This window comes from Pagrus pagrus, assembly GCF_965226575.1.
Source record: "Pagrus pagrus genome assembly, chromosome: 12".
NCBI lineage: Eukaryota > Metazoa > Chordata > Actinopteri > Spariformes > Sparidae > Pagrus > Pagrus pagrus.
Window position 1 is genome coordinate 20,160,363 of NC_140196.1, and position 19,862 is coordinate 20,180,224.

At 41.2% G+C, this 19,862-nt stretch overlaps 1 protein-coding gene across 3 annotated transcripts; it reads left to right on the plus strand.

Moving 5' to 3' along the window:
• The first annotated feature begins 254 nt into the window (after positions 1-254).
• On the plus strand, positions 255-19,394 carry LOC311266693 (polyamine-transporting ATPase 13A3-like). Of its 3 annotated transcripts, XM_084369192.1 has the most exons (33): positions 255-439; positions 2,443-2,512; positions 3,582-3,755; positions 4,030-4,203; positions 4,459-4,529; positions 4,703-4,786; positions 4,916-4,985; positions 5,078-5,212; positions 5,352-5,424; positions 5,577-5,708; positions 6,148-6,315; positions 6,411-6,568; positions 6,714-6,902; positions 7,818-7,879; positions 8,358-8,508; positions 8,794-8,916; positions 9,028-9,045; positions 9,500-9,650; positions 9,935-10,055; positions 11,026-11,150; positions 11,232-11,395; positions 11,991-12,122; positions 12,278-12,357; positions 12,496-12,538; positions 13,684-13,793; positions 13,983-14,079; positions 14,742-14,814; positions 14,918-15,095; positions 15,596-15,771; positions 16,137-16,225; positions 16,384-16,464; positions 16,720-16,815; positions 17,480-19,394. In XM_084369192.1, the coding sequence occupies exons 2-33, from the start codon at positions 2,462-2,464 to the stop codon at positions 17,660-17,662; spliced, it is 3,732 nt and encodes a 1,243-aa protein (XP_084225318.1). In that variant the 5' UTR covers positions 255-439; positions 2,443-2,461; the 3' UTR covers positions 17,663-19,394. The 3 variants fall into 3 exon arrangements, with proteins under 3 accessions (XP_084225318.1, XP_084225319.1, XP_084225320.1); XM_084369193.1 differs by lacking the exon at positions 9,028-9,045; XM_084369194.1 differs by lacking the exon at positions 17,480-19,394 and having other exon boundaries at positions 16,686-16,809.
• Positions 19,395-19,862: the final 468 nt, after the last annotated feature.

Below are 19,862 nucleotides of genomic sequence, written 5' to 3' on the forward strand. Positions count from 1 at the left end.
ACCAGCTAAACATGCCATATCATCCAACCAGTGGGCCGCTGATCAATAAATAATGTATGATTACATGTATAGACGCACTGAGAGGAGACTGGAGGACCCTCACTGTCTCAGGCTGATCGTTTCTTGCACACGTCGCTGCAGTTTTCCGATTTGTTGCAACTTCTCGGCATTTCATCCCAGACCCGGTGTCCTCTAATGACCTCACATCCTGTTTTCCCACTTCCTTGTGAATGGGCCGGTTTGGGACGGTCCGGGCAGCGCAGCGCAGCGTGCAGCTGTGTCGTGTCGGCGTGTGTGTGCAGACACATGTTGATCCTCGGCGTTACTGAGCTGCACACGGACACATCCGAGGAAAGTTGTTTAATGCAGCGGCTGTTTGACGGTTTCCTCGCCTCACTATGGACCGTGTGATGCACTGAGAGGAGACGGAGGGGCGTCGGTGAGTCGTTACTACGCATGGATGTGTGCTTATTTACACGGTCTGTGGCGTTAGGCTTCATCACAGCTCAACAGCAACTCGAGAAAACTCTTACATGACTTTAAAACGGTTAAAACTGTGACTGAAATGGCTCCAAAGCCGGTAATCGGTGCGTAAAAGATCCAGTTTGGACACGCGTCTTCCACTCTGATGTGGAGCAATAGTTAATAAAGGAGGTTGTTCAGTGTCTATAAAGTCATCCAGCTTCTTGGACTTTGTTTTATTGTTTTACAGCCTTGAATTGTCTTTGGTTAATTGTGATTTGTTGACACTTGAACGTCATCTGTTGGAGTGGGATCTTATAAATCTAATATAAGTGTAATAAAGCATTCATTACATAAGCAGTCAGTCAGTCAGTGTTTGGTGGAGGCACCTTCTGCATTAGTTGCAGCCAGGAGCTGAGTCTCAGTGGGTAGGTCTGCACATCTGGAATCTGGACTCTCTTGCAGGTTAATTCTTATGTGAAAAGGTCTGTGAAGTTGTAACAGGGGCTCTGCTTGGGGAGAAAATCTGCCTCAAATCCTGGATTGAAATCTGGACCCTCCAGGACTTTCACATAGTTGTCTTGAAGCCAGTCCCGTGTAGCTTTAAGGTTTTATGTTTGGCGTCTTTGTCTTGCTGGAAAAATAAATCTCATCCCAGGTCCTGGCTCACTTGCAGACTGCAGCAGGCTTTCAGACAGGACTTCTCCTTATTTTGGCTGCGTTTACTTCACTCGCCTCACCTCCTCGAGCCTTCCAGGACCCGTATCCACACATCACGATGCTGTCTGCATGGTGGTGGATGGTGCTCTCTGTAATACGAGGTGTAGATTTGTCATAGTAGATGTTGTGAATACTTGTGCAATCAATAATTTGTGCCTAATCTGGATCCATGTGTTTCCCTTCAAAAGTAAGTCAAAGTATCTTTTTTTTCCTGTGTCAAATGCACAATAAAGTTGTAAAATAAGTATATACATGGTGGTGTTTATTGAGCTGGCAGGTCAGATAGACTGAGTCAAACATTACTGCAGGTGTGACTGTTACTGAACATAAAACATGTGCGAGGTGCAAAGGTTTTCATGTATTACTGCCTATCCTGCCCTGGATCACTGCTTAACAGCACAACACTGTATCACACTAATCGTCACGTTCATTGTCACAAATTGAGCAACTTTATGTCGATTAATGGAGTTGTCAGTGAGCTGATGGGTTAGTGTGTGTGTAAAGCATCTTTTAATACATTCAGCGACACCTCAGTGAAGAAGTTATTTAAAGGAGATACTGTAAAAGAGATTTGAGACCAGACTCTTTGGCAAGGAGAAGAATTTTACTTGTCCAGCATATTTCAGTGTAATTCACAAGATGAAATACAGCGAAAGTGAAAATATTTACAATTTAAAAGCGCAAAAGTAAAGGCAAACAACGCAAGACACGCAGAATTTAAAGTTAAACTGATGCAGTTTAAGTCGAGGGATAATAAAAGATATAAAATGCATTGAACGAGAAGAAAAACTGTCAGCATTCAAGGCAAAATGAGGCATTACAACAGTGCAATGAAAAACCTGCTTTCTTAAGCATATCACCAGAGGCTTTGAGTTTTTTCTTGTGACGTTTCAAGTTGTTACTTGCAGGAGAAATCCTTTATCGCCTTTAGGCAGCTCATTACTTTCCACGTAGTAGACCTGCTGTTCACAGAGTTGCATTTCCTAAATTTGAAATATCCCGATTGTCTTTCTATGCTTGATGTTATACAAACACATAGGAAAGAAGTACAAATGAATCTCTGACTAACTCTCCATGTTTGGGTACTTTCTGCTCCTGAAGTCATAAAACTGAGGCTGACCCAGACTGAAGTTGCAACAGCTCTGCTGACCAGACAGCTGACCCTTAATGATAAGAGTGTTTCCGCAAGTAAAGAGTCTGTTGGGAAAATGTCAAACATGTAGTGAATAAGGTGATCTCCCCTTGTCTTTGTCTTTGTAGTTGTTGCACTTCTGACAGAATGAAGACGGGAGAGGTGAAGATAATAAACCAGGGCCTGGAGGATGAGATGGTAAATATCACTTCCCATCTACATGCTACTTTCTTCATATTATTATTTGCAACTGAAACCAAAACAGATAATAGGGAGTAAAACACTTCATTATCAATGTATCAGCCATTTTTTTTTGCAATGATCCCTCAAATGTGGTAATCTAACACCTGGGGCAAAGATATCTGATGGAGGAAGTTCAACAATAAACTTTATTGTCTAAAATGACAAGCGCACTGAAACTTCACTGAGAAGTCTCTTTTTCTGCATCATAATCTCTAAAAAAAGTTTTCATATTGGCGCATTTCAGACAACATATGCCCCAGTACTGATATATGTGTAAAAGGCCAATATCCACCTATAAAATCAGCCAACTGAAACATCGATCGGGGCCTAAACTGATTTAGTTTCAAGAGCGACAGAATGCCACAGTGCTTAAAGCCGCCATTCTGAGAAATACGCTTGTTCACTTTCAAGCAGAGAGTCAGAAAATCATATCAATACCAATTTCATGTTTGTGTGGTAAATATCTAGCTACCACCAGCAGATATTAGCTTAGCACGAGGACTGGAAGCTTTGGTCTGTCCAAAGGTAACACAGCTGTTTGGATAACGTTTGCTGATAACTGCAGTGCCCAGCTGTTTTAGGGAATACCTTTTTTTTAAACTAACCTTGGGAATGACAGTTGAGAATTGTCATCACAATCGAAAAAGCACAAGTGGAAATAATAACATGAATGATGACTTCAGTTTCAGGGCTCTGGTATTATGCATGTTGTTTCACTGTCACACTGTCACGACTCACTGAGACACCAGAACAGAATAGAGCCATCGTTAGTGTCATCAGTAACACCGGTGCTTTCTGCTACGCCCAGTATGCTGTCATAGGCATATTAATAGATGGACGAACATTTTGTTGGTTTTGGGCTTTTTTCATGTATTTTGTTGACAAGAAAAATATAGAAAAACATCATTACACACCGGGTTTGTATCCAGTATATCACCAGCTGTCTCTGCCTTCACTAACAAACCACAGCGCAGTGTCTCTGTCCCGCTCCTCGGTGTGTTAACATGAGTGTCTGCCCGTGCAGCAGGTGTGGGGGTACCGGCCCTGTCTGTGGAAGATGATCCTGGTGGGTGTAGGTGCCGTGTGCACCGGGGGTCTCCTGCTGCTGCTGCTCTACTGGCTGCCTGAGTGGGGCGTCAAGGGCACCTGCACACACACCTCAGTGAGGGAAGCACACACACTGCTGCTCAGGACCACGGTGAGAAAACGCTGCTTTCTTTTTTCACACAGTCGACAATTTTAGTTGAGGTTGTCGTCGTACAAGGAGAAAGACCCACCTGACACTTTAAAAGCATTTGTAAATGCCTGTTGTGTGGGTGTATTTCCATTTCTTCACTCTTGTGCTTCTGCTCACAAATCACCCTGACACTCGTTGCATTCTTTGGCACACGCACTGTATTAGGCTACCGATGATAAATTCAGTGTCGTCCCACAGCCGAAGAAAAATGTAATTCTTTATGTTGTTATCACAGGATGAGTTCAAGCAGTGGTTTCGAGCCAAAGTGCACGTAATGTTGGCTCCAGGGAGGAAACCCTTTGACAGCTTGGATCTGAAGTCCACGGCTCAGCTGGGGAACGGAGAGCACGGCATCGGCGCTGCGCACGAGGAGCTTTGTGGGAAATTTGCCCATAGACAGCCTGATGAGGTACCACGGCGGGAAACTGCTGTTGTTTGGTTGTTTAGTTCCAGGCTTACAACTCTTTCTCTATATGAGGATTGTGTTAGTGGAGTGAATGAATGGGAAAGTCACTTCTGGAACTTCAGCTGAAGCATGTAAACATGTTCTAGCAGCATAGTATGGGACCCATAAGCTGAGAGTCTAGATCCAGTATCGGCTGGTTTTGAAGGCTGTCTGTACATCTTTTAGTCGATATCTGACCGCCTGCTCCCTCCCTGTCAGATCCACTACTTCACCCACCACAGCACCAGATACTACTGGGACGATGTGATACAGAACTTTGAATTTTATAAGTAAGTGTCCCAATTAAAAAACAAACAACGTGATGCTAACATTCCTGTGGTCCAAAATCTTTGCTAAACACACTACATTCCTGTTATTGAATAGTTTGAGCAGTATGCATCGTGCACATGTATACGTATGCATGCACAACTGCAGCAGAAATGAGTGTGTGTGACTCTTCTAGAGGCTTGGAGGATGTGAAGGTGAGCTGTGCAAGCATCCACTCTGACCACAGCTCTGGACTGTCTAAAACACTGCAGGAGTACAGGTACACACATGCACACACGTGTCATTTTCCTACACTTCTCTTATCTCATTTTTTTAATTGGTCTTATTAACTGTATGCATGTTTGTGATCAGATTAAATGACAAATCGCTTTAAATTATTCCTCATCAGGGCGTTGTTTTTCGGGGAGAATGAGATCGCTGTGAGGGTGCCCTCTATATTTATTCTCCTCATAAAAGAAGTGAGTTCATAGCTCTTTGTGTAATATCACCTCTGACACCTTCCTTTTGTATAAACACCACTAATAACATCACCTTTCTCTTCCTTTATCAGGTCTTGAATCCTTTCTACATCTTCCAGCTCTTCAGCGTTATTCTGTGGAGCGCTGAGGACTACTACTATTATGCCACAGCCATCGTTCTCATGTCTGTCATTTCCATAGCTACCTCACTGTATACCATTAAAAAGGTGAGATAATGAGCAGTTTCTGGGCCTTGGTAAACTTAGGTCATAATAATCTTTCCGGAAAACTCAGCCAGTTGTGAGTGATTGTGTGTTTCCAGAAGTATTTCTCCCACTCTTTAATACAGCGTCTGTCTTATTGCAGCAATATGTGATGCTGCATGACATGGTGGCAGCCCACAGCGTGCTCCGTGTCTCAGTGTGCAGAGGAAACAAAGGCAAGTTTAACTTTCTGAACACAATACAGAGCAATTATTCATATATTGCAAATATTTAGCAACACTGTATGAGTAGCATTTCTACACTTGTAGTTCATGAATCCAATTATTTCTCCTTTTTTCACTGTTCTCTTTCTTTATGTTGTTTCTAGATATCGAACAGGCCATGTCAACAGAGCTCGTGCCCGGTGACGTCATCGTAATTCCAGCCAATGGGATGATCATGCCCTGCGACGCTGTGCTCACCCATGGGACATGTATCGTCAATGAGAGCATGCTGACAGGTTGTATTTCAATATTACCGCTTAACATTCAATTTATTTTACTTATCAACTCTTTCTGGAGCTTGTACCAGGACCTGCACATACATCGGTATGCCAAAAAAATAGGAGAATAAAAAATACGGAGCTGGCAGGAGCTTTAGACCGAAATAATAATGTCAAGAGTAACTTTTTTCAGTCATCTCAGAAAGCTGCTCCCAGCCAAGCTGAAGAGGTGAATGATAGCGAGGATGCTAAGGTTACAGCTAACATTACTAACAAGGAGTTAGCTAGTGCCAGTGAAGGAGCATCTATCTCTATGTGCTCTCCAAGTGTAAGCATATGGAACATACTGCTAATTTGCAGAGCATCACAGTTATTTTGATTTCACTTGTCAGGCTTCTTCTTCTGTTCTGAGGTCTGTTTTTTATTGAATGTCTGTTAATTCTCCCTCCATCTTCAGGAGAGAGTGTGCCAGTTACCAAGACCAGTCTGCCCAGTTCAGGCGAGGATGCAGCCAGCAGCTACGACATGGAGGAGCACAAGAGACACACCCTGTTCTGTGGCACCCAGGTCATCCAGACCCGCTTCTACGCTGGTGAACTGGTGAAGGCTGTTGTGGTCAGAACAGGTGAGACAGATAAACAGAGTGGGAGCACTGGGAGTTTAGCTTCAGCTGTAGAGTACACACCAATCATAAATGTCATTATCTACATGTTCCCACAGGCTTCAGTACAGAGAAAGGCCAGCTGGTGCGCTCCATCCTCTACCCTAAACCCACCGACTTCAAGCTGTACCACGATGCTTACCTGTTCTTGTTGTGCCTGGTGGGGGTGGCAGGGATCGGCTTCATCTACACCATCATCCTCAGTGTCATGAACAAGGTATCGCTGCTCCTTAAGAGGAGACATAAACCTCTGTGGAGTTAAAAAAGAAACGTCTGTTCTTTATGTGTCCTGCTTTAACTCATAGCCACAGCTCCCTGCAGTGTGTCAGTCGTTCATGGTTTTCCCTCTCGACCTCATCCAGGTTCCTGCTAAAACCATCATCATTGAGTCTCTGGACATCGTCACCATCACCGTGCCCCCAGCCTTACCAGCGGCCATGACGGCTGGTATCGTGTACGCGCAGCGGCGTCTGAAGAAGGTCGGCATCTTCTGCATCAGTCCGCAGAGGATCAACATGTGTGGCCAACTTAACCTGGTCTGCTTTGACAAGGTAAGCCACAGCTGTCAGTTTATATATTTTATTTTATTTTTTTATTTATTTTTATTTATTATTTTATTTTATAACTATTTTATATAGTGGGATTCCAGTGTCCGTATCTCTGGGAAGCATGCCAGACTAAGACTGCACAAAGTCCAACGAAGAATGTGTGACAAAGAGCTATGAAGCATCCAAACCTACTTTCACGTCAAGTTAATGTTGTCCTGTCATAACTGGGCCATAAAAAGTGTTTTATGATCATCGTATCACAAATGAAAATGAATCTTGATGTCATGAGGCAGTGCTATGGTTACATAACAATGTCATTTGGTTACAACTTACTGAGAAGGGAGAAAAGTGTTGTACTGTTAGTGCAAAGAGAAAGGGCAAAGTGCAAAGTTGAGTGAGAACTAATAGGGAAACTTTTTTTTTTTTTTCTGAGATTTCTTACACCAAAATGATTAACTGAGAAAATGAACAGATTAATCAATACTGACAACAATAACTGTTTGCTAACTACAGTCATTCTGCAGCCAGAATGATGGCAGCAAAAGGTGAATGAGGTATTTATTATGGAAAAGCTCACAAATAAAATAACCCTGAAAATGGACACTATATGGTCACCATGTATATCAGCCATGTCAAAAAGGAAGAGTTAAAAAAATCTCACAACATAGTGGATATCTGTGTCGAGATATTGAAGTTTTTATTTAAGTTATACAGGAAGTGTGTGTGTGTGTGTGTGCATGTTGTTGCATGAACAGGTCATCCTCTCCTGAACGGATTTTAGTATTTAAAAAAAAAAATTGTCTCCATTTCTGCACTTCTGAGAATTGTTGGGCGTTAGAGTTGATTTCCTGCTGTGAGGCGTGAATAACACAGCCTGGTTTGTGCATCGTTAACCGCCTGTTTTATTCTCTCCTTCAGACTGGTACTCTGACTGAGGATGGTTTGGACCTGTGGGGTATTCAGAGAGCTGAAGATGGCAGGTAAGAAAGCATCTTTGATTTGGATCTTGTGTGTCAGTTTCCTGAGTTTAACCATAAAACAGATAAGAATAAAAAATCCAGAGGGATGTGACTGTAACAAGTCTTGCTGTGGTGACAATAAGCTTTTTGGAGGCTAAAGACAGAAATTTTACAAATCAATGAGCAGGACTTCTCTATGGCAGTACTGGATTCTGTCTGATTTTTGCATGAATGTGATGATTTATTAGGTATTCAACTTGCTAGCTCAGCCTAAAACTGATACTTCTGTCTTGCTATTTTATCTATAACCTGTATTCAGTTGATTTTTCAGAAAATCTTGTACACTTGAGGGATCTGAAAGAAAAGGAAACATGTCTACTGATGCGTTGTTATTAACATTTACAAAGGATGTTTTGATTCCCATCCCTCTCTGGAAAAAGGATATTAAATTATCATAACTCGCAGTGTGAATTTTTGAGATCCTCCCTCTCTCTTACAGCTTTTCTCCTCCAGAGTCTGATGTAGCTAAAGAGAGTCTGGTGAACTCTACGTTCGTGGCCTGCACGGCCACCTGCCACTCACTGACCAAGATCGAGGGCGAGCTCTCCGGAGACCCGTTAGACCTCAAGATGTTCAATGCCACAGGCTGGGTGAGCAAAGATTTTCAGTGTTTACACCCAGCATGTTCAGACAGCGGCACCACACCCAGCATGGACACCAGTCTGTTCATGAATTATGCAGCACCACGCTCGTCGCCTCGGCAGAGTGAGCGATTTTTGGCTAAAATGATGAAAGCCAGGTGCCATGGATACTCTAGCATTAACAGCAGAAAATGCCTCTTCCTGTCAAGTGGAAGCTCGGGCTGAGGCTTAATGGAGTCTGTAAACTCAACACACGACTAAAATATTATATGATCTTGTTTTTTTCTCATTTAGATCCTCGAAGAACCCACAGAGGAAGAGACGGCACTCCACAATCCCATAATGCCCACGGTTGTTCGACCTCCAAAGCACACCGTCCCTGAAGCCAATCAGAACAATCCGCTGACTCAGAACATGGTACAGTGACCCGGTGATCCGTATGTTTGTTTCTGGCTATGAAGAAATACATCCTCAACTTCCCGCCTGATCTCAGAATTATAATCAATCCTTCCATCCTTTTATTTCCAGGAGCTGTCTGAATTATCAGTAAGTTGTTCATTTTTGATGAAAACTTCATCACTCACACAAGAAAATTGGACAATTTGGGAAATACCCTTTCCCAGGGTATTTTTCTTGCAGAGTTACATGAGCACACTCATCTGTAGACTTAATATGAAGCTACTGTCAGCCGCTGGTTAGCTTAGCTTAGCATTAAAACAAGAAAGTGGGAAACAGCTTTGTGATTGGTTTAAAGGAATACAAACAAGCCAGATGTTTTTTGTAGATTGTTAAAGGGCACAGCCAGACCTGACCTGACCTGACACAGCACTGTGGAGAAAGATCTGGCTGTGCTAGACTAACCATGCCCTGGCTGTCGCTTCATATTTACTGCACAGTGTGTTACAACAATCTTCTCATCCGACACGAACAAGCATATTTCCCAAAATGTCAACCTGTTACTTTAAACTGAACACGAGAAAAAACGTTTGTGTCTCCTCAGTCCTGTGAGATTGGTATCGTGCGTCAGTTCCCCTTCTCCTCGGCCCTGCAGAGGATGAGTGTGGTTGTCAGGAGGTTGGGGGAGAAACACATGGACGCTTACTTGAAAGGAGCCCCGGAGGTCGTGGCCAGCCTCTGCAAACAGCACACAGGTCTGACACGTCTTTATGTTGCAGGTTTGGGTGGATATGCGCTCCCTTAATTTGGCATCTAATCTCTAATAATCGAAAATCGCAATTAAGTTTAATGACCACAACGTTTCGGTACTTAGGCCTTCATCAGGTTATCTAGGTTAGTCTTTTCCCTGATTTTGTCGGCCTTCGGTCTTCTCCTACGCACCTATACCAAAATAAAATATCTCTTCCCTGCCTATTAAACAATACTGCAATCAAGTAAAGACACGGCCAGAGTGACATGGCTCTGTCCTGCTCTTCAGTCCCACAGAGCTTCACAGAGACTCTGGAGACCTACACCAGGCAGGGCTTCAGGGTTATTGCCCTGGCACATCGACAGCTGGAGTCCAAACTCTCCTGGCACAAAGTCCAGAGCCTTAGCAGGTAACTCCACAGATAACACTGTCCACAGTACACGGAGCCACTGACATTACAGACACAACCCACCCTAAAACACTTAAACTCTGCAGGACATGGTAGCTCCACTGATAACTGGACAAACACACACCAACTGACAGAATGTCCAAATATTTACAATGTTGCTTCAGCTGGAAAGAAACGTTCCAGTAATCTGAAACACAAGAAAAACATTAGATCTGGGTGTCAGTGATCTCTGAATCAGGATGTAAGCTGTTATCCACCAAAGAAGAAGCTTCAGAAACATCAGTTTTTCCACCAACAGTAGCTTCAACATATTATAATGTAACACAGCCACAAGATATGGTGCAATTTGAGCCCACACGACCATTTGATTAAAAGCAACAACTCCCCCGCTGTGTGTTTCCATCATTCTGATAAATGTAGTAAATCATTAACTAAAGTAGAAGTGGACCAGCAGGTTTGTCCAAAACAAAATGATTTACAACTCCTGTAATCAAATGAGCCCCACAGATGTATAACATCTAATGATATTTAATAGAAAGTTAAAGACTTCATCGACTGATTTTTTAATGGCTAAACAAACTAAATAAACAAACTCTCTGCATTTTCATGACTGAATAAACAAACACAGTTTCATACTTTTTCACTTTGTTGATATGTGGCGGACCCCGCCACCTTTCAAGCTTCAAACAGTGTTCTGGGATCTTATTTTCCTCTGAGAACAGCTTGTTTATTCAGTTATGGAAAAAATAAATATTTCTGAGTTTGTATTATTGCCTCATTAATATTGAAAATATTAAAATTCTGACTTTAAATTGTTTCCCCCAAAACTACATAGTGCCCTTTTTAAGTCCCTTAATTGTTTGGTACCTTTTCTGATTCTATAAAGTGACTTGAAACAATAATTTTGTGCGAGTTAGTGACAAATAAATTGTGTTTTTTACTTGTAAAATGTGTGTTTTGTTGCTTTTAGGGACCTAATAGAAACCAACATGGACTTCCTTGGTTTGATCATCATGCAGAACAAAATAAAAGAGGAGACAGCCGGAGTTTTACAAGAACTACGACACGCTAACATCCGCACTTTGATGGTCACAGGTAAATCAGATCACTGACTTAATTCACTTGTTGAGTCATTACTGCATTGATTGCCCTGATGACGTACGTATCCTCTGGTAGGTGACAACATGTTGACGGCGATATCAGTGGCTCGGGATTGTGGGATGATCCGTTCACATGAGAAGGTCATTATAGCAGACGCTGTGCCTCCCAAGGATTTGCACCCCGCCAGCATCACGTGGCGTTACACTGAAAACCCTGCTCAGACCATCAAGGACAATCAGGTGAGACAGAAAGCTTCAGATCAATCAATATAAGATTATAAAAAAACCAGCAGTCTACATGCACTCAGCCTGTTCATTGTAATGATGGTAATGACTTTTGGTTCTCATTCCTGCTGAACCACTCTACTGTTTGCTTTATACAAGTCTGAGGACTGCATGTTCAGATAAGTCTATGATGTTTTTTTGTGCCTCAGGTTCATATCTTGTCCAAACAATGTAAAGTGAATGAATAAACACGAATGACTAAGGCATTCATTATTGAAGAGCCACAGAAAGGGGTTGACAGAAAAGACTAAAAGGGACGTCTGACACATGATGAAGTCTTCCTCCAGCCATGACAGATACTGTACAAACCTGATTCAAAAAAAGTTTGGACACTGTGGTTCTTCTGACTTTGCTCATTGCAGGCATCAAATTCATGAGTGTAGAAAACAGTAAAGTTTATCAGTTTGAACATTAAAGAAAATATTTTCTGACAAAGATCAGAATAAAGGGCGGTGCAGTTACCTGTTTTGCAGTGATGTAATAATCTTTTAATACAGTTTGGTAGTTCTCTGGTCTTCTAGTGACGACTGACTCATCCTCTGTCATTCAGACGGTGGAGATAAACCTGGAGGAGGAGGTGTGTGACAGGCAGGTGACTCTGCAGGAACAGAGCTATCACTTCGCCGTGAGCGGCAGATCCTTCGCCGTTATCACCGAGCATTTCCCTCAACTCATCCAGAAGGTAGAGGCTCATCTCAACATATTCACATTTTGTTAATATCAGCTGTGGGAAGTCTGTCGTGAAGATAAAAGGTGCTGTTTACGTTGGCTTCTCTCTAACTAAACTGGTCATTTGGATTTCGTAATCCTTTCTCTCTCCACATGGGGGCGCTGCAGCTCGTGCTGAGAGCCACTGTGTTTGCCCGCATGGCTCCAGACCAGAAGACTCAGCTGGTGGAAGTCCTGCAGAGCATGGAGTAAGTTGCTCATCTGTCTGTGGCTTCACTTTAAATCTGTTCATGAGCTTCAGTTCCTTCTGCTGGAGATCATGTGATGTTAGAGACTCATCGTCACCACCATATGTACAACTTTCACTCTCTCTGTTCACCTTCCAGCTACACTGTTGGAATGTGCGGCGACGGCGCCAATGACTGTGGAGTAAGTGTGGATTATATTCATTTAATATACACAAGTCACAGAATGTATTGATCTGTCCTGTCTCTCTGTGTTTTGGGTCTCGCTCACGTCGTCCACCATTTCCGGTCGTTTTAGAATATTAACTATCTCTTAAAACACTTTGTTCCATCTCACATCAGACTGATGCCACCTCTGTAAGCCAGCTCACATGCCAGTGTCTGATTGGATCTCAAGATCTGTGCAGAAAAATAGACGCAACACTCTGGAAGATCCTTTAACTCACTGGTGTCCACAGAGGACATTTATCATTTCCTTTACAGCACTTAAACGTACTAGGAACTTTTAACTGGTTATGAAATCCTTTCAGTTTGATACTGACGCCTCTATGTGACCTACATAAGGAAACAAGACCACTGGCAAGAAGATTGACTATTTCTGTATATTTCTGTATATTTTTTTAATGCCTGTCACTGGGTTAAATTCCAGCTTATCTTGGTCAGATAATTCATAAAAGTAAAGCATTTTTTATAGCAGAGTGATGAGGATGAATTGAGGAAAATCACTGCTCTCTTGTCTGGCCGTACGGCCCTAAAACAAAGTTTATTCGTTTCACCATCATCATCTTTTATCGGCCAGAATGAACAAAAAACATTATTCCCTTTAAAGTACTAGTTGAACTCAACACAAATCCATGAAAAGATCTAAACTAGAGGTGTGAGGCTATAGTGCAGGTTTTTCTTTACATTTTATTTAACATTCAAATCTAATTCAAATTTTACATTAACATTTTTTCAAGAAAATCTAATCTAAATCTAATTTATCCAACAATTAAGCCATAATAAATGTTAAATCAAAAATTAAATGGTGTACTGAGTAGCCACACAGCCACACAGACTTTTTAAAAAAATATTTTAAAACTGCAAAAAACTTGAAACTTGTGATTGTTGACATTTATGATGTGTAAATTGCTCAAATGTAATGTTATTCTTATCATACATAATGTGTTGCACGGAAAAGCTTATTCTTCACAGTCACTAGTATCTAAACTGTGAAATGATACTTAGATGAGTGAAAGTCTCAAAAATCAAGTTTCTCAACTGACATTAAAACATTAAACCCTCTTCTTCTTGATAAGTTTTTATACTGACGTTCTCTCTCTGTGTCAGGCTCTGAAGAGAGCTCACAGTGGGATCTCTCTGTCTGAGCTGGAGGCTTCTGTTGCTTCACCCTTCACCTCCTCCACCCCAAACATCTCCTGTGTCCCCAACCTCATCAGGTAGCAGCTCGCTCCTAATGGTCTGATGAAATTCAGGAATATAGACTCTGACATTTGAGAAATATAACAAAATGTATGTTACAAACTGTCTTACACATGTTTCCAAACCATACGATCAGCTCACAATAACAAACATGACATATCGTGCTTTCTAATTCTGATTAACTCTTATTGTCTCACCTTTAAAAGGGAGGGCCGAGCTGCCCTCATTACATCATTCTGTGTCTTCAAGTTCATGGCTCTCTACAGCATCATCCAGTACCTCAGTGTCACGCTGCTCTACTCGGTAAGTACGCTATATTTAAAATAAGTACACCTGTTTCATATTCTTACACTCTTTATTTAATTAATTTGCAATGCTCCTCATCCTCTCCTCAAAAATATAATATGTAATATTTCTGTATACAAATATCTAACAACAATGAGACCTTTGTTATATGTTGTGTTGAGTTGTGTGCTCACATTATCCCAAATGTTTCCGACAATGTTCAAACTGAGAAATATCTGTGATATTATTCAAGGTAAAAAAAAGAAAGAGAAAAAAAAATATATATATTTTTCCACTTCTTTTTTAGATGTTTCCACCATAATGGTGTTTTGAGATGTTATTGAAGGTCCTGCATTTGTTTGCCTGTGCGGTCAGTGCCATTGAGTCACAGACGCTGGTTTGGTTCCCACATGAGATACAGACGCTTCGTGAGCAGAAGAAGACGTGAGGAGCAAGTAGAAGCCAGTTTGGGGTTTTAGAAAGACGTGGGGGTTTCCAGCCTGTGAAACAAAGGCAGCGACCGCAAAGTGAAGTTGTTTTGTTCCTGAGTGTGTGAAGGCTATCAGTGAAATACATCACGGCGTGATCACATGAATTTACATGGAGTCAGTCAGTCTTATAGATGCAGACATTACTGATGTGGTCCTCTGCTGCTGAGTGACTTTTTTTCATGTTTGTAGATTCTCAGCAACTTGGGAGACTTCCAGTTCCTCTTCATTGACATCGCCATCATTCTCATCATTGCCTTCACAAGTGAGTAGCACGAAGAGAAGCTCTAAAATGCTTGAAACAGTTTTGGGGGGGTTAATCAAAAACGATCAGATATAATAACTCTGTGTTTTGCTTCTGTCTTCAGTGAGTCTGAACCCAGCGTGGAAGGAGCTGGTTTGGCGTCGGCCACCGTCCAGTCTCATCTCCGGCCCTCTGTTGTGCTCCGTCCTGACCCAGATTATCACCTGCCTGGTCTTCCAGGTCCTGGCTTTCCTCTTAGTGCGACAGCAGAGCTGGTATGAGACGTGGACGCCTCAGTCAGAGTGAGTAACACGTCTGAAACCAACAGCTGCCCGGTGAATGTTAAAGTTTCTTGCCGTAACGTATCGTTCATGCCGTCCTGCATCGGTCATGCACAATTTAATAGCTACAGAATAACGACACCATTGATGTTTAGATCGGTTCCCTATAAACCTCTCTTACTTTGCTTGTTTGAGAAATGGTATGTACTCACATGATTCCAGCAATTTTTGATTTGTATCTTCATGGTGGACTGCACTTGCTAAATGAATGTAATTTACTGTAATGTAATTCATATAGTGATGTTGTTTAGGAGAAAACCAACCAAAAGGCAAAAACATTTTTTTTTTTCTAGTTTTAGATAGTTTTCTACTAATTATATACAGCTAGACATTTTATATAATGTAAGCTGGTCGGTAGATGAAAAGAAGAGAAACAACAGTACAGAACACAAAAGAAAACATTGACTTGTATTGAATTTGACTGATTTTCTCTTCTCCTCTTGTCTTCTCGTCTCCTGTAGTGCCTGTAATGTTTCCAGCTCCGGCCTCAGCCTGAACGTAACGTCCCCTCACGACCACAAAAACATCAAGAACTACGAGAACACCACCCTCTTCTACGTCTCCTCCTTCCAGTATTTGGCTGTGGCCATCGTCTTCTCTAAGGGAAAGCCCTTCAGACAGCCCAGCTACAAGAACTGTAAGACGCATTCAGTGCTGTCGACGCACGGATTGATTGTCAGAGCAACTTTTGAATGAAGCTATATACAATACTGAAATGAAATAAAATAATAAATGAATATTTTTTCTTTTAAAAATAGGAAATTAGATAAAAAGTTGACAGAAAGTAAAAGATTATTTTGTAGACTTCCACTTGTGATAAATCATCTTCTGAAATTCATCCATTTCTTCTCTAGATCTTGTTATTATATCTCTTCGGTATGAAAATGTAGACGATCACAATCTAAATGTGAACTAATCCCTTCATGTATATATTTTTGATCTGCTTACAAATTAAAATAGTCTATTTAATCTGTTAAATTCTGTTTTTTTTTATCTCATAAGGGCCGTTCATGCTGTCCTGCGTCTGTCTGTACACTTTTCTCCTCTTCATCATGCTGTATCCTCTTCCTGCCATCGACAGCTTCCTGGAGGTAAACTTATACTTTCTCTCGTTTTTCGTAATTGCTGCTCTGAAAGACATAATTAAAGTTCTCCCTTTAGATGTGAACAGTTATAAGAGAGTAAAAAAGAGTAAAGTTGTCCCAGTGGTTGTGAAGTTCCCTCTCCCTGCCGCTCTGCCTCCTCTCAGATCGTGTGTGTTCCCCACGACTGGCGCGTTACACTGGTCATCATTGTCATCGTGAATGCGGCCGTGTCTTTCATGCTGGAGGTACGCTTTAGAGACATCACACCCCACACGCTCTCCGTGACTGATCTCCCTGTGTAATGAGAAAACAGTGATTTGCATGCATTGCTTTTTTCCCGACTGAATCAGCGGTCGGTAATGCATTCCCGCCTAATGAATGAAATCAATGAATCCTTTTTAAAAAGTTTCTATTTGAATTGTTTCCCTGTGCCTTCTTGTGGCTGTAACCCGATCTTCATGATCAGCTGATTCTCAAGTTCCCACTGAAATCTTCCATAGATTTTGATCGTTGACATCATCTTGTGGAGGCTAGTTTTCAGAGCCAATCAGGGGGTAAATCGCCCCACAGTGTCCACGTCTGCTGACGCACCTCAGGTTGGGAAGCTTTGACTTCACCCTTTTTTTTTTTGGTCTGTTTTTGTTTGTTGTCACTTTACTCTTGCTTCATATTTTCCTCTGATGACCTGTTAGATTTTGTGACTGCTTTAAAAATAATCAATATAGACTACATTTAAATAGAACTGAATGATAAGATGTAGATTATTAAGTGCGTTGTCTTTCATTTTTCTACTATATTTAATTTAGGTGTTTTTCTCCAGTTTTGGCTCATCTCATGAATCCTTCATCAGTCTTTCCGGGATTTATTCACAGATCCACTCACTAGAAGCAGAAACTGTGATACTGTGACTTAAAAAATGAAATGATTAATAATTAAAGGTGCAGTATGTAGTTTTGGGGAAGAAATTTTACTCAGAATACAAAGATCTTCATTGACAGATTTATTTTTTACACCTAAACAAACTAAATAAACAAACGTTTTCATGACTGAATAAACAAACTGACCTTAAAGGACAGCACAGTTTCATACTGGTTTACTTTGTTTATATTTGGCTGACCCTGCCACCTGCCTAGCCTCAAACAAACTCATTAATATTGTAAATATTAAAATCCTGAGTTTGAATTTCTTCTTCAAACGACAGTGACCCTTTAATTGGGACAGCTCTTCATCATGATGTGATAAGCTCTGTTCATACTCCAGGTGGCCAATGACCGCTGGGGCCCGCCCTTCCTCTCCTGGCTGTTCTGTCGGAACAACAAGCCCCCAACGGTGCGCTACATGCACCTGACCCTGGAGCTGCAGGACGACGCCGACTGGCCCCCCAAACCCTCCACTGTCACCTGCGCCAGCGATCCACAATCCCACATCTCTAACCCCCTCTGACACCGACAAGCAAACCACCACACAGACTAAACCTAAGACCACCAACAAGCCTTAACGCTGACTCAGCCAGCTCAGAGATGTGATGGATGCTCTGATGATGGAGCCTGCTCGATGCCAGCGTCCAATCCACAAGCCTCATAAAGCCGAGGCCTCCACTGCACCAAGTGACTGACACTGTGAACTGCTCATACATTAAGTTATCTTCTAGTTTTATTCACCTCACAACTAAACTGTTATGTCACAAAACTGAAACTTGAGCCACAGGCCTCCGTGAAAGGAATAGCTAATAAAGACATAATACGCTTGCTTGCTTGCTGAGAGTTAGATGACAGGATTGATACCAATCTGATGTCTGGACAGTAAATATGAAGGTAGTGACGAGCTGTCGACTAGATCTTCTTCAGCTCAGTAGTTAACATGTTTTATTTTGTTTGGATACTTAAACCCAAGTGTAAAAATGACACCCTGGGTTTTTGCCTGGCAACTAGAGCTGCAACGACTAGCTGATTATTCAAATAGTCGATCGAAAGAAAACTAACTGCCAACTGTTCTGGTAAGCAGTTTTTCTTCAAGTCATTTTTCTTGCGAAAATGTCGAACATTTGCTGATTCCAGCTTCTTAAATGTCAGGATTCGCAGCTTTCCTTTGTCATTTATGATAAATTTCATTTACTATTTATGATAAAATAGTAAATGAAGAGTTTTTGGGCATTAGTTGGATAAAAGAAGCAATTTGAAGACATAACTTAGGTCTCTGTGGAAAAGACACAAACACATCATCATTTTTCATTATTCATTTGAAAATTTGAGAACAGAATGATTAATGGAGTAATTGTGAAAATAGTCGCTACTTGCAGCTCTACTGGCAACTTAACGGTGATGACAAGACTCCAAGCTAGCTGTTTCCCTTGTTTCCAGTCCTTATGTTAAGCTAAGCTAACCAGCTGCTACCTGTAGCTTCATATTTACCCTTACAAGTATGAGAGTGGCATCAATCTACACATCTAACTCTGAGCAAGAATACAAATAAGCGTATTTCCCAAAATGTGAAACTGTTCCTTAAGACGACTGGACGTCTCGCTAACTACACTTGACATCTAACTACACTGTACTCTGCTGCCAGCTGCATACAGTATGCAACAACACTGGACATTGGTCTCCTCACTGTTTGTATTATCTGACCCAACATTTGAAAAATGTGAACCAAGTGAGGTGCTTTGTTCTCAGAACAGACCCGTCACACGGACACTGTAGTCACATCTGAGCCTGAAATCACTGGATGAATCTTTCCACTTCACTGTGAATGAAAACAGTCTCCATTAAAATTAGCCGCAGGTAAAATGTTAAAGTTGTAAAACATTATTAGGTCATATGGATTCAAAGAAACGAGAGACTTGTGCCCTTTCTTTTTGCAATTTTAGGAATGTGGTACTGTTGTATTTCTAATACAGAAACATCCCACTGCTGCATTTCTGTCGTGGAGTCGCTTTGGTCGAAATTCTTCCCGTGGAAGAAAGAAGCGAAATTTCTGTGTTTCCCCTTTTTAACTAAATGTAATCGCCAGTTCCACCTTGTGTGTGTGTGTGTGTGTGTGTGTGTGTGTGTGTGTACGGAGGAGGATTAGGGCCAGTGTGAAAAAAAAAAGTTGAGTTCTGACTTTTTTTTTTGCAACATTCTGTTTTTTTCCTCATATTTCTGATTATGATTTTAATCTCAGAATTAAAATCAGAATTCTGAGAAAAAAAAACTTGAATTGTGTAAAAAAAAAAGGTCAGAGCTCAACTCGACTTTTATTTTTATCAGTGTTCCTAATCCTCCTCCGTAGTGTGTGTGTGTGTGTGTGTTGGTGTGAGAAAGAGAGTGTGTTAGTTAATACGAGAATCAAAATGAACCATTTTTGTGTCTCTCATTATGAAATCTCTCAAAATATGACTTTCTTTTGGAGTAAAATGTTTGAAAGGGCATTACACAGTTTAACATCACTAAGGTACTGTTTTAATGAACTAATTAAGGCATTTAGATTAATCGAAAGGAATCAATGAGACACTTGCTGCTGTGCCAATTTTATAACAGTTGATTTTTATATGTTTTTATCCGTGTAAAGCTGTTCTATACATATTTTTCTAGTTAAGGTTAAAAAAAATGAATGTGAAAAATATGAGAATTAGTCGTCTAAATCTCCACTGTATTACTATATAAAA